The 14,905-nt window shown below is 44.5% G+C and overlaps 1 protein-coding gene across 3 annotated transcripts in view; it reads right to left on the bottom strand.

Annotated features, from left to right (window-relative positions):
• The window catches only part of PDS5A (PDS5 cohesin associated factor A), a 4,482,835-nt gene that overhangs the window by 3,737,340 nt on the left and 730,590 nt on the right, over positions 1-14,905 (bottom strand). For all 3 annotated transcript variants that reach the window (XM_044062931.1, XM_044062930.1, XM_044062932.1), the window contains exon 11: positions 4,696-4,841. In XM_044062931.1, the coding sequence (XP_043918866.1) occupies positions 4,696-4,841 (146 nt within the window). The remainder of the gene's footprint in view (positions 1-4,695; positions 4,842-14,905) is intronic.

Genomic DNA, 14,905 nt, shown 5'->3' with positions numbered 1-14,905 from the left:
AGGCCTCTAGAGCATCAAAACCACATTGTAAGGTATGCTTACCCACTTGTTCTGCACTATGCATCAAATCCTGCAACTCCAAGTCTGGTTGTTCAGGTTGTGACATTTTACTTTTCAATTGTGATAACAAAAACTGTTGGTATTTTAGCATATGAAACTGACAGTTTAAGGCCCTCATGGATAAGGTAGCCGAGGTATATACCTTTTTTCCCCACCTAAGGATCTGGAATCTCTCTCGGAAGTCAATGGATTTTTAGCAATGGAGGCCTTAACTCCCTTGGGGCCCTGTGAGATGGTTTCTGGGTCAGCAGCATGGCTTTTGTATAGAAATTGGTGTGAGTCAAGAACCCTGTAGTACCTGTCAGGCTTAACTGGAGCTGGAGGTAGAGAGTCCGGGTTAAGGCAGGCCTCCGAGTAAACATCATCTAGGATGTCCAAGACAGGAGGTATAGCCAGAGGCCTGTGCTGAGGTAGCAATAGAAATTCCCTGAGCCTTTTCTTTGAATCTGAATAATCTTGGCCTTCCCAGTGGAAGTGTTCCCTTAAGGTATGCAAAGTTTCCCCAAATGAGTAATCCTCAGGGGGGGATGCAGAAGGGATGGGCTCCTCCGCATCAGAGTTTTCAAAAGGGAAGTAAGAATGTTCCTGATCATCAGAGTGCTCTGAAATAATGGAGCCCTGATCAGAGAAGGGGGAATCTTCCTCCACTCTGGGCCTTTTGTCCGGTGGGGGCTGAAAACCTCTGATAAGAGTAATTAAATCCTCAGCCATTTTAAGCATCTGTTTCTTAGGCATGGGGCCTGGAGATGGGCCCTGTGTAGCTGGTCTCAGAGTGCATGGTTGCTTTAGACTTTGTGAAAGCCTTGATGGAGAAAAAAGAGGAAGGTCTGAAGACACCTTGAGTGGAGGTGGACCTGTCCACATTCTGAGTTTCAACGCCAAGAGTGGCTTCGGTATCTGCAGTCGGGGTGTGGGCCGAGGAGCCTGCGACCTCGGGTACAGGAGACACCGTCAAAGAAGAGTCATCGGTAGTCAGGGGCTGTGTAGGCGCCTCGCTGAGAACTGGACCACGTGTAGTCGGCTTTGGCGTGGTATCGGTAGAGGCTGCGGACCTCGTGTGTCGGTCCTTGTCTCTGCGTTTTTTAGACAAACCCAGAGTCGGAGTATCCGACGACATAGTATAGTTAAATGCTTTCCCAAAATAATCCTGGGCAAACTCCGCCCGACGCTTAATAGTGCGTTTGTTGAATGTAGCACAAAAGCGACAGACTGAGACATCGTGGTCTGGGCCTAGACAAGGTATACAGAGGGAATGGAAATCCTTATTTGCTTCCCACAAGAAATACAATTATTAACTTTGTCTGACATCGGTCTGAGGCAAGAAAAGTTTCCCCAACGGGTACTTAGCTTTTAAGAAGACTTCGGTTTCCAAATTTTCGTAATCTCAGGAGCTGGCCGACCGGCACTTGCGAACTGCTTCTGCTTCGGGCACCGCGTGACAAGAAAGACTGAAGAAAATGGCGTCGGCTGGTTCCTTTATACCCCTGTCGCACTGATGCCAGGGAAGAAGCGATGACAACCGACGCCGGACCTAGACTTTGGAATTCGGCTGACCGAGGACCCGCCTGACGGCAGGAGAACTCATCTGTTATGACTGCAGCTGTATGCACGATGAACATCTTCTCCCTCACCACAATTCTCACACCTTCTAGCCTGTTATCCTCCTTAGTAGTAGACTCTGGATACCAAGGCAAGTGACTCTGCTGCACTGCCCTTCCACCTTGTCTCTTGGATACACAGCATCACCAGCTTCCTCCTTACTATCCTATCAATGAACCTACACTGAATGGGGCAATACTTAGTTCGCATTTGGCAGACTGATTGGTTTTATGTCCAGGTTTCACTCAACAGAGCTATCAGAGGTAATCTAAGCTGGGCAACTGGACACCAGCTGGCGAGGAGCTTACTGACCCAGGGCTGCTGGGTTTTATGGTGCGCACACATTGGCCAATAGAAGCACATACACTCCTCCCACCATACTACAGGTTCCTGGTGTAGGTCACAGCAGACCAGGTCCTCACTTACCACTTGCGAATAACCATGCCCATTTTGGCAACATTAATCAACATAACCAGATGGTCTTTTTTTTCTTTTTTTGTTTTATACAGTCAAGTGTCTAGCCCTGCCACAAGATGCAGTCTGTGATCTGTGTTCTACTGCTTTGGTCCAGGAAGACATGGTAAATGTTCCAAGTGCGGCTGACTATACAGTGGCTGAACAAGAAGCCTGGGCGAAATCAGAGTCCAAAGCCAGGGACTGTGAATGTACTTTCTGGATTCATGTGTCACAGGACTTCTGGAGATTGCTGGCATCTGCTAGACTGTCCCGAGTTTCCTGTTACTTCTTCTCAAAGTAACTTTTCAGAGTGCTTGCGCTTTGAAGGAATGTTGCCAGTGGCTGTGGCCAAAGCCATAGCATTACAAAACTAAACATAAACCCCTCTTAGAAGCTGCATACTTCAGGAGAGACTTGGATCACTCAGTGACTACTATAGGTGTGAACATGACACAAAATAGAGAGAAGACCATGTTATGCTCCAGGCCAAGGCATAAAAAGCAATGCATATAAAAATCTTGGGATTCATTTGCTACAACCTACACAGTTCTTTTTGACAATATCACTATCAAAGTCACTAGCAAACATTAAAAACAATAACTTGTATTAGGAATTTTAATAGGAATTTGGAATACAATTCCCCCACTGGGCACTTATCCTTCCTTCCCTAAGTAGCCTGCACTGCTGGGATGACGATGATGAAAGAGCACACAAGTGTAACACTATGGTAAGAAAGATCTAAAGATGGTGCTGGCTGATGCCATTCTCTCATACTAACAATGTCCTGATGTCTGACTGGAAGGGAATCAGACAATTCCAATAGGTAAAGGCACATCTCTGGAAGTCAAGGCAGGAATGGTTACTTGCAGGCAAGCCATACGTAGATAACGCATAGGCAAAACATCCTATTTATTATGATGGCAACAGTAATCAGTACAATGAACATACAAGACTGCATCTAAAAACCTTCATGAGTTGGTATATGCAGACTGTAAAGCTGTCACCACACTGGAAATATGGGGCTCGAATGAAGAGTGTTTGAAGGAAATACAGGGCTCAACTGAAGAGTGTTTGAAGGAAGTTACGAACAATATTTAATTTTTCATATTTTCATTAGTGATATAAAAATGAAATGTGATTCATGCTGGAATGGGCTTATAGAAGCAACAATTATTAATTAAAAAAAAATAAAACGATTTGGGATAACAAGCATCTCAATATAAAAGGAATAGTTTAGCAAAAGTTACAAATACAGCAATATTTTCATATTAGCGATAAAAACTGTATGACCTACACATACAAAAAATGGTGTCATCTAATACTGCATTAAAAGCATACAACTTTCTCATTAACATGTACATTTTCATACATTAATATTGCTGCTCTAAGATTTAGTGAAATTATCGGCGTAACTTGCATAATGTGTGCAGTAACAAAAAGAGCTTTACACTATCTATTTGTCACACACCATTGGAAATAACTGAAAAAAGAACACTAACAGCAGGTACATTACATCTACACTGCATGCTTCCACACAGTCATTTTTAGTAACACAAAAAAAAAATTCTTCCTTCATAAATCTACCCCATAAAATCTTTTCTGATAGTAAAACATGACAAGTCCATCGTCTAATAATGAACTATTATTTTTTTTTTTGTGATTCATATCATTTTGGTTATATTGCAAATAATGATGAAGGTTATCAATGCAGGATTACCGAAATCTCTCAAGAAGCAAATGGTTTCCTGGCAGCAAAGACTTCAAGGAACAAGAGGATTAATTAGTCTCCTGCTGCTCAGGATGCAGTGAGTTAAACACCTCACAGAGGCAGTTCCACATTCTCAGAGATTCTATGTTGCTTACCCATCACCCAGACATCACAGAAACCTTCAGCCAGGTAGGGAGGAGTGAGTGGCCAAAGCCAGATTTGACCATCCTCAGGGGAGGAAAGCAAATCAGTACCATTTTTCTTTCATAAATCTACAAGAAATTACCTACCACTACCAACATAACACATACAGCAGTGACAGTGTCAGTCAAACAAGAACGGAGCAAGCTAAAACTAGCTGCTAAGCCTGGCAAGTAACTTTATGCACTACAGCTGTGAATATGTGCATTACGTGTAATCATATAAGCATCTCTCTCTGCAGTCTATGTACCTGGGAGACGCTACAATGGATGGAAATATGAGTAAGAGGAAAAAAAAAAAAAACGAACAGGTCAATTGGGTCAGCTTGGTTGGTTGCCAGGATGAGGAATAAAAGTTCTAGTAAAAAAAAAGTCACTCAACTAAAATGTAATTTCAACAAAGGTGTATGGTAAAATGAGGTCAGAAGAGTATCAGTAATAAAGAAAGCTAAAGGTAAGAGACGATTAAACAAAAAATGCATGTTCTGTAGAGTCAGATTTGTTGGAATCTTGTATTATGTAACTTCTATACACAAGTTTGCTGGTCACCAGTGACTTCAGGTATTATTTTGTACTGTAAGAATACACTGTTCAGTTTTTCACAAAGGGCATCAAGCTAGGCCAACAACCTAATTGAATATTATTAACATACAAACTGCAATAAAGTCATACCCTTTTGTCCAGTGTTCTTTCCCTTACAAATCCAAGCAGCTGGTCATTAACTAAAGAAAGGTCCCTCTTTCCAGCTGTTATAATTGTAACAATAACATCATGTCTAATGGCCTCTTCTGGATCATGTGATCGAACTTTCAAGTAGTCTACAAAAAGAAAAAAATGTTCATTAGTACCATTGCCTTTCTTCTACCTCATCACATTTTTCCTCCCTTTAATCTAAACACAACCTAACCTGGTCTGCGATCAATGCATGATAGCTAATGTGATTTCTGCTCTTCCGATAAATTTTCCCTACTATAACTATACTGGCATGTTAGCTACTTAACTACATGAGCACACGGTAAACAAATTCTTACTGTCAATTTATGATGGTAGCCTTTTCAACCAGCCATATGGTTGGGTTATATACTTTGCCAGAATCCTGCAAATGTTTTTTTTTCTTCGTGAAAATGCTTTGATGCAGGGTACTGACTGCATAAGAAAGTTAGCCATCAAACCAGCAAATTTTCAACAGCCAGAAGGAGCACACTTCCTGCAAAATCAAGAAAAACACTGAAAAATATGGCATCTACACAGTATGATTAAATGCCTGTTGACAACGGCAACTGTGACCTCTGGAATAGAGAAAAAAAAGTGTGAAATGAGACTGGTATATTACACTATTTCTCCTACTCAAACTTTCCAAGATGGCTACACAATGACCAACAACTTAATTTTAGTCCTGCCAGTATGAAAACAAACAAACACATAGATAAGGGCCAGTAATTCTGCCAGCTTTACTAAAATTCAGTTACTGGCTACCAAGTATACTGCCTAGATGCCAGCAAAGAAAAACATTAGTATGAAAGAAAATCAGCTAGAAAAGGTGAAGAGAAAACAATGACCAGGAATAATCCTGCAGTTCATCAAATTGCAGTTCAAAGCTCCAGCTTTGGTCCAACAGATGGCGTCCACTTATTTACAGGAAAAATCATGTATTCAGAGTAGATTAAATAAATGAAACACTGAAGTAAATCAACTCAAACAACAAAAGGTTGGGAAAATGAAAGAAGCTTTAAACAGTTACTCAGATGACCTGATAAAATTGCTAAAACCAAGTTTGAAATTAAGAAAATTCTAGTCGAGTATGAAACTGTTCAAGGGCAGCGGTTTCAAAAAAATGGTTGAGTTAGCAGAAGGAGCACACAGAGAACACCTGAAAGTGGAAGGAGCAGACTGCATTAATTTTATGAAAGTACAAATAAGTACCTGGACTATTACTCCACAGTAGGATTTGTTAATTTAAAGAGTACACTGTGTATGCTCCAAACCTGGACTCGAAAAAGCAGTCAAAACTTGTATTAGTAATGATGCAATCATACTAGCAGAAAGTGTTAATCCTTATAAAACTGCAGCAGGAGGGCACCCCCCTCTATACTCAACATCACACCCTACACCACTAATATACCCACCTTTTCCAGTGCTGAGGTACTAATCTCTTTTTTCAACCTTAACATATCAAAAATAATTTGCATAATACTTATCCCACCAGGTAACAATATACCAGTGTTGGAAAATATTTTATCCTGGCTATCCCAAACAATAAACCTTGAAACAATATCTTAGGAGACAAATATAGCTTGGCAAACCATAGCTTCCAACTCCCCTACAAATAGTATAAATCTGCACGTTTTTTCTCAGCTTATCAATGCTCCAAGATACAGCAAAGATCTTACCTGTCAATCCACCCTAGACTGGATCCTAGTATCCCACCCCACCAATTACCCCTATTCCAGTACACTGTCTAGCTCCCTCAGCAATAATCTGCCAGCGTATTCCCTTAGAACAAAACTCCCAACAACTAGGAGTACACACTGTAAAATCAGTTAGGCACAACTAATTTTTGTCAGCATAAATTCAACAATCTCCTACAAGAAATAGACTGGACACCTCTTAAACAACTACCCCATAATGATGCTGTACTATACTTCAATAATTCCATCCTTCACATACTTAATACCCTAGCTCCCATTCATATGAAAGGATCAAAAAGAATTCAGCTCCATGGCTCTCTAAGGGATGTAAAAACCTGATGAAGCAAAGGGACTAGCCTGGATAACCTGGAAACAGAACAAAAATGAACAAAATCATGTTAATTTCAAAACACTATGTAACAAAGTGACAAAACTAATCAACAGAAATAAGAAGTCATATTATTCCCAGCTTCAACTCCAACATAAAAAAATCAACCCCGATAAATTTTGGCACTCCATATCTTCTCTACTTAACCCTGGAACAAACAGAGACCACACCCTATCACCTGATACCCCCTCCATCACAAATAGCCGAAAACTTTAACAATCACTTAATAAAATAAATATCAGACCTACTAACTAACAATACTAATACTGGACCCCCCCCCCCACCCTTCAACCTATTCAGACACCAACCCCAGACTATCAACTACTATTAATCCTGTCATTAATAACCCCCCTACTCAACAAAATGTCATACAAACCCCATTCTCACTTCAGCCCATACCTACTGACACCATTACGAAACTGCCACATAAACTAAAACCATGCTCTACTTCAGCTGATAACCTTCCATCACACTCCCTCAGACTGGTTGCTAATTCAATCGCCTACCCAATCAGTACCCTTATAAATAGGTCTATCTGAATCAGAAGTATCCACCATATGTAAACAATCTCACATTATCCCCATCCACAAAGGAGGCAACTCTTTTGATCTATCCTATTCCCATCCTATATCCATCTTGTCATCCATATCCAAAATTCTCGAGAGTGGTATCCATCAGCAGGTAATGTAACATCTATTGCAAAAAAAGGAAGTTATGTACTCACCATAATGTTATATCTGAGTAGTTATACTTCATTTTTCTGCAACCTGTGGGTATTTGGATCCATACTGGATCTGAGCCGGCAACTTTTCAAGTATCTGCTCCGAGCTCCAAGCTCCTCCCCCTTACCCATACCCCATAACCATCTCCTACCTTCCCTCAGACTGAGTTTGCCACTACTCAATCAATCAGCAACTCAATTTTATCATAAACCTTGAACAGGTTCGGGGGAAGGAGGGCGGGATGGTTGCAGAAAAATGAAGTATAACTACTCAGATGGAATGTTATGGTGAGTACATAACTTCTTTATCTGAAGTAGTTGACCATTTTATCTGCAACCTGTGGGGCAGAGTCTCCAGCTACTAAAACTCCTGGGAGGCCCTCATGGAAGGATATTCCTGAGCACCACAGAGCCGAAAGATGCTCTCCCTCTGGAGATCAAATCCAACTTATAATGAGAAATGAAGGTATGTGACCTTGCCCAAGTTGCTGCTGCACAAATATCCAGTGAAACCCTAGACCAAAAAGCAGAAGTCACCATAGATCTAGTAGAATGAGTTTTAACAGGACCAGGTGGGGACAGACCTTTGTCTTTATAAATTTGCAAAATACATTGTGTAATCCATCTAGCTAAGGAAACCGTGGAGATGGCTTTGCCCAGAAAGGGTTTAGAGAAGGACAGGAATAATTGGTCAGACTTACGAAAGGGCTTTGTTCTGTGTAAATAAAAATGAAGCTGTCTATGAACATCTAGCAAATGCAGCTTATATTCACCCTTGTTCTGAAAATTTGGAAAGAAAACAGGCAGGTAATAGTCTGGTTAATGTTTGATTCAGAAGCTACTTTTAGTAAGGAAGGAAGGGTTAGTGCGGAGCGAGACCCTGTCCTTACGGAAGATCAAGTAAGGGGGCACGGCAGACAAAGCCTGAATCTCAGAAACCCTCCTAGCCGACGTAAGGGCCACTGGGAAGGCTGTCTTCCAGGATAAGAACTTCAAATCTACTGATGTTGCAGGTTCAAAGGGAGGAGCAACTAACACCTGCAGAACGAAGGGAAGGTCCCAAGGAGGAATAGAGTCCTTTAATCGGGGGCATAAAAGAAAGGTGCCTTTAAGAAAAGCCTTACACAGTCTCGAAGAGGCCAGAGCATTCATGTTTTCGCCAACATGGAAATTCGAGATAGCTGCCAGTTGCACTTTAACCGTGGAGGAACTAACCCCTTGTTGGAAAATACTGGCTAAAAAAAATCCAACACTGCAGGAACAAGGGCTGTAAAGGGGTCTAGGTTCCTCTGAGAAGCCCAAATAGAGAATTCCCATTTGCTGCGGTAAATCTTCCTAGTGGAGGCCTTATGGGATGCCACTAGAACAGTTTTTACTGAAGATGAAAGACCGGGAGTCCTGGCAATCAAGGGAACTGGAGCAACCAAGCCGTCAGCTTGAGACTGCCCAGGGTGGATGGACAAGTGCCCAAGGGATGAGAGATGAGATCCAGGCAAGGATCCAAAATCCAAGGAGGAGCTAGAACATGAGACCAGAGGAAGAGGAACCACAGCTGAGGAGGCCAGAACAGGGCAATGAGGATCACTTTGCACCTCAGTCGGCAAGCTTTCTGAAGAAACTTCAGAATGACAGGTAACGGGGAATAAGCATATAGTAACCCGGGAGGCCAAGCATGGACTGGAGCATCCCTAGGGGGATCCCCTGGTGAGGGGATCAGAGAGAAGAACTCGCTGCACTTTGCGTTGAAAGGAGATGCAAAGAGATCGCAGCAAGGCTGACCCCACAAGTAAGATCTCCGCTATCGAATGTTTCAGAGACCACTCGTATGGCATTGCAACATTCCGACTCAATCTGTCCGCTAAAATGTTGGAGCATCCCAGAATGTGCTTTGAAATCAGAAATAGACTGGTAGATATTGCTCACTCCCACACACTCATGGCCTCGCGACAGAGAGGGTAAGATCTGGATCCCCCGTTTGTTGATGTACCAGACAACAGACATGTTGTCTGCCTGAAATGCAATAGTCCCTAGGGGAAGAACAGTGTGAAAGGCTTGCAATGCAAAAAGCAATGCTCATCTCCAGAACACTGATATGCAATCGGGTCTCGGTCTGGGACCACATGCCTTGGACCATCCTCCCCAAATAATGCCTCCCCACCTGAGCTGGGAGGCGTCCGTCGTCAGTGTGGCTTGGTCTGTGGGTGAAACGAATGGCCGTCCTGCTAAGATCTCCAATGATTGGAGCCACCAGAGAAGCGACACCCGGCAAGCTTTGCTAAGTTAAAATGGAGAGTCCATGGGGAGATCTAGCCAAGATCACTGTACTGCCAGAGTCCAATGAAGAACACACAAGTGAAGATGCGCACAGGGAAGGATCTAGATTGCTGAGGCCATAGAGCATACGGCTCGGAGAACGTCACCCACCTTTGGTAGCCTGGGGCCAAGGATCACTGATATATGGGCCCATAGGCACTGGACCCTGTCTAGAGTTAGGAAGATTTTCAACTGGAGGGTGTCCAGCCATGCCCAGATAAAGTCCTAGATCTGCACCGGGTCCAAGAGGGACTTGGAAACATTGATAGTAATCCCTAGCTGGATTGTAAGATGCTGGAAGGAGTCTCTGGCCATGCAAAGACGACACTTGGTGGAAGCAGCGAGGAGCCAATAGTCTAGGTAAGGAAATACTTGAATCCCCTGAAGCCTCAGGTGAGCCACTACGACTGCAATTACCTTGGTAAAAACCCTGGGGGCTGTGGTGAGACCAAAGGTTAGGGCTCTGAACTGGAAATGATTGGCTCCCAGCCAGAAGTGAAGGAATCTCCTGGAGCTTCTGCAAATTTTGATGTGGTATTAAGCATCCTGGAGGTCTATCGAGCATATCCAGTCACATTCTCGAAGATACGGTAGAATGGACTGCAGGGTGTCCATCCGGAATTTCTGCTTTGCTACAGCCGGGTTCAGGGTTGACAGGTCCAAAATGGGCATGAGGTCCCCTGTCTCTAGCGCTGCCACCTCCCTTTGAGTGGTTGGGACATCTGGGAGGCGCTTTGGTTGGACAGGAGGGGTAACGAACGGGATGGTGTAGCCTCTGGATATTATTTGAAGCACCCAATGGTCTGTAGTTATGGACTCCCAAGCCGTTGGATGCAATGATAATATTCCCCCCAACTGTCTCCAGAGTAGGACAGTCGAACAACTCCTCAGGGCTGCTGCGTGGGCCTGTCCGAGAAGGTCTCCCTAAACCCAAAATTCCTCTGCCCCCCTCTGCATCTTCTGGGGCGGCATCTGTCTTGTCCCCCTCTGCCTCTAGGGGACGAGTTGTCCTGAGTGTCCCGGGAAAACTGTGATTTTCAGAACCACACCTTCTTTTGCCCTCTCTGATTCCTAGAAAAGGATCTTTGAGGGCTAGAGAAGAGGACTCCGATGGCAGACAAAGTCTTCCCATCCTTTTCGCTCTTGACCAAAGTGTCACGTACTGTCTTCCCAAAAAGAAAAGAACCACCGAAGGGAGCATTTGTGAAAGACACCTTGAAGGGGTCCGCGAATTGATGCAGTCTGAGCCAAGCATGTCGCCTCACAGCCACGCCAGTCCCAGCCGCCCTCAGTACTCCTTCCATGGCATGGGAAAGGAGATGCATGGACGTGTTCGATACTCATTTGAGAGTAGACATTTTCACGGAGAACAGACGCTTGTCCTCCAGCAACAAAGACTCTGGGAGCGACTAAGTGAACTCCGTGACTAGGTCTTGCTGCAGTCGTATGACGTATGCCAAATAATTCAGTGCTCGAATGGAAAACATCGCTTAAGAAAACACTCACTTCCCAAATCGATCCACCATCCTGGACTCCTTGTTTGGAGGGTGTACCGAGGAACTCTCCTGTGCCAGTTCCCTCTTGGGGGCTGCTGCAACCACCACAGCATCCACCGGGGATCCTTTGTACCAGGCCTGTCTGTCTGAAGGTAGAGAGAGAATCCTGACCAGGCGTTTTGGTATCAGTTCTATGGTGTCAGGCTCTTTCCATGTCTGCATGGTGATGAGATCCACTAAGGGATCTACAGGGGCCACCCAGGATGTAGATGGGCCCATGCCAAAGGCTTCCAGGAACACTGACTCATCTGTGGAAAGTTTTGGGGCTGACCAACCTCTCCTCTGGCGGAGGATCTCCATGATCTCTCTAAAGGAGACATCCTTGGGAGGTGACCTGGGGGAACCTTCTCCATCTAATTCAGTGTCTTCTGTCAAGGACTCGGGGGAGACCAGGTGACTCCTTTTACACGTGCTTACTGGGACCTTCTTCAGTGGGACTCTCTGAAAACAGCTCGTGAGACACGGGGGGTTCCTCCAGAGGAACCGCCTGGGGGTCCTCTAACACAGGTTGCCCCTGGGACAAGCTGAAGGGGGTCGTAACCGAATCCAAGGGAGCCTGGGCAGAATCCAACGAAATAGGCTGGGGTCTCGATCCTTGGGAGAGAACCCTCTCCACCACATCATACCTCCTTAGCACACAAGGAGGAGGCTCTCCCCGGGTCCGCCGTGAGGATTGGGGCCAAAGCAGGAGTAGCCAGAGTTTCGAAGGAATAGCTCGGATCTGACAAAGTCAGAGCCAAAGAAACCTCATCCCCTCGGATCAGACTCCACATCCTCGGCCCAGAGCATTGCTCAGATCCAAACTGGTCTGATAAGAGGAACTCGAAGTAATCGCCAGTGTCGAAGTTGGAGGAACCGACGGTGCCGAACCCCCAGCTCCAAGGATCCTTGGATCCATAAACCCCGAAACCGCAGGCCAGATCAGGGAAGGAGAAACTGGATGAAAGAAGAGCATGGAGGTCCACCCTCCAGAGGGATAGGGGCCTAGCAAGACTCCCATTTGGATTTTGGTCCGAATAAATCTCATCATCCTGTCCATATCCAACTCCAACAGACTGGGAGTAGAGTGCGAGGAGGTGACCGACTCGGATCTGGCTGGTCGTTGTGACGACCTAGATGAAGGCCTCTGATCCAAGGGCTCTGCCATCTCCAGGGAAAACCTCAGGGAGTGGAGCCAAGGAGATGTAGGTCTCAACACTTTAGAAGGTGGGCTGGGGAAGGGCTCCCATTCTAGAGACTGCTTTCGGGGCCTATCCCCTCTCTTATCTCTGTCCTTATTCCTCTTGTCCTTTCCTTTAGCCTCTCCTTCAACAGGTCGAGTGGGAGGGTGAGTCCTAGCCTGGAGGGGGGGGGGGGGTTGAGCAACTGCTGGAGGAGCCGAGGCCGATGCATCCAAGGAGGAAAGAGGTAGAAGGCACTTTGCAACCAGTTTGGCCTTCCATTCTTTTAAGGCCCTAGGGTTAAACCCGGAGCACATGCTGCACTGAACGGAAAGATGGGGAACACCCAGGCAAATAACACACAGAGTGTAGTGATCGGCAGGTGAAGGCTTATGGCCACACACTGCGCAATTTTTAAAGGTAGGCTTTGGCTGATCAGTCATACTACTAACATACACAGCCAGCCTACTTAAAACAACCACTCTAACACACACACCTAAGGGGTAGGGAAGACCTTACTATACTACTTTACCACAAACTTTTTTTTTTTTTTTGTATAAAACCGACGAACAGTGAAAAGGGGGAGGCAAAGGGAACTGAACGATCACACACACTCACTATAAAGATCAAAAACGTTTGAACAAAGTCACTTACTAACACCCAACACTTGGAGCTACAGAGATCACGATGTTAATGCACAAAGTGGCAAACGAGATCTGAGGGAAGGCAGGAGATGGTGATGGCTTATGGGTAAGGGGGAGGACCTTGGAGCAGATGCTTGAAAAACTGCCGGCTCGGATCCGAATACCCACAGGTTGCAGATAAAATTAAGTTAACTACTTCAGATCAATCTTTTATCCAAAATCCAACATGGCTTTCGACCCAGCCACAGCACAGCTAGAGCCCTATTACCTTTTACAGACACCATAAACAAAGCCAGCGATGCAGGATACTATACAGCCTCAGTATTCCTTGATCTCTCTAAGGCCTTTGACACAGTGTCTCACCCCTTACTATTAAACACTCTGTCTAACTTAGGCTTCTCACATAACACAGTAAAATGGTTTCAGAGCTACCTCAAGGATCGTAAACAAGCAGTGAAATTGTCCAATGAAATCTCACTTTTTCTTCACAACCCTACTAGAGTCCCTCAAGGCTCCATCCTAGGACCCCTGCTTTTCAACATTTTCACAAACAACCTTCACACTGCCTCTCAACCTGGGATCCTCATTCAATACGCTGATGATTCCACCATAAACTGTACTGCTCAGTCACTACCAGAACTACTTTAAAAAACTCAACAGTCCTTTACTGCAGTCAAATCCTGGCTAAGAAATGCTGAACTCTTTCGTAATCCAAAGAAGACAAAACTACTACTCTTTCATCCCAAGAACTACCATGCTGTCACTAATCATTTTAACATCCTTGCATCTGATAACACTGTCACAGAAATAGTGCAGGAAACCAAACTTCTAGAAGTTATCACTGAAACTTTCATTCGACCCTCATATACAGCAAAATATAAAGAAAACGCATCAAAAACTGGGGCTCTCATTTAAAAACAAACATTTCTTTACTGCAGCAACCAAAAAGTACAGTTGTGTACACTTACCATAAATGTAAATGTTCGAGTGTATTCACTGTTGCAGTCATTACATTAGAGTTATCTGCCTGCAGGTAACCCTCAGCTGTCCTGAATACCAGTGTCTTGGATTCCTACGTATGATGCTGTCCCTTCTTCCATGATGTCAGGTCATCAGGGGTATAAAACATGCAGCCGACACCATTACATCAGTTTTTCTTGCCCCAGATGTCAGGTGCCCCCACAATGGGAAGCAATTATATGTTATGGTACACCTCCATCAAAAAGCAAATACACCAGAAAGTTTAAATACACCAAACAAGAAAGAAAGGTAGAGCCAAGAGAAGTCAGGGGGCTGGAGGGAGGTCACCCAGGACTGCAACAGTGAATACACTCGAACATCTCCATTTAAGGTAAGTGTACACAACTGTACTATGTTCTTCAAGTTTTACTGTTGCAGTCATCACATTTGAGTGGATTCCCAAAGCTAAGGAAGGGAAGAGGAAGTTAGAGAGCATTAAGCCCTGCAAGACTGCAGTGGCAAAACCAGCTCTGGATTTAGAAAAAATAGGCATGTGGTAATGCTTGGTGAAGGTATGTACAGAGCTCCAGATAGCAGCTTCTAGGATGTCCCTGGAAGGCACTCCTCTGAGAAAGGCTGTAGAGGCAGATGCAGCCATGGTGGAATGTGATATTATCCCCTGTGGGGTAGGTTTTCCATGGTGCTTATAGCAGAAATTAATGCAATGGGCTA

Source organism: Protopterus annectens, chromosome 2.part1 (genome assembly GCF_019279795.1).
Source record: "Protopterus annectens isolate FY-2018-M chromosome 2.part1, PAN1.0, whole genome shotgun sequence".
In the NCBI taxonomy this organism is placed as follows: Eukaryota; Metazoa; Chordata; order Ceratodontiformes; family Protopteridae; genus Protopterus; species Protopterus annectens.
The sequence above is the reverse complement of the archived record's forward strand: the minus strand, read 5'-3'. Positions and strand labels throughout refer to the sequence as shown.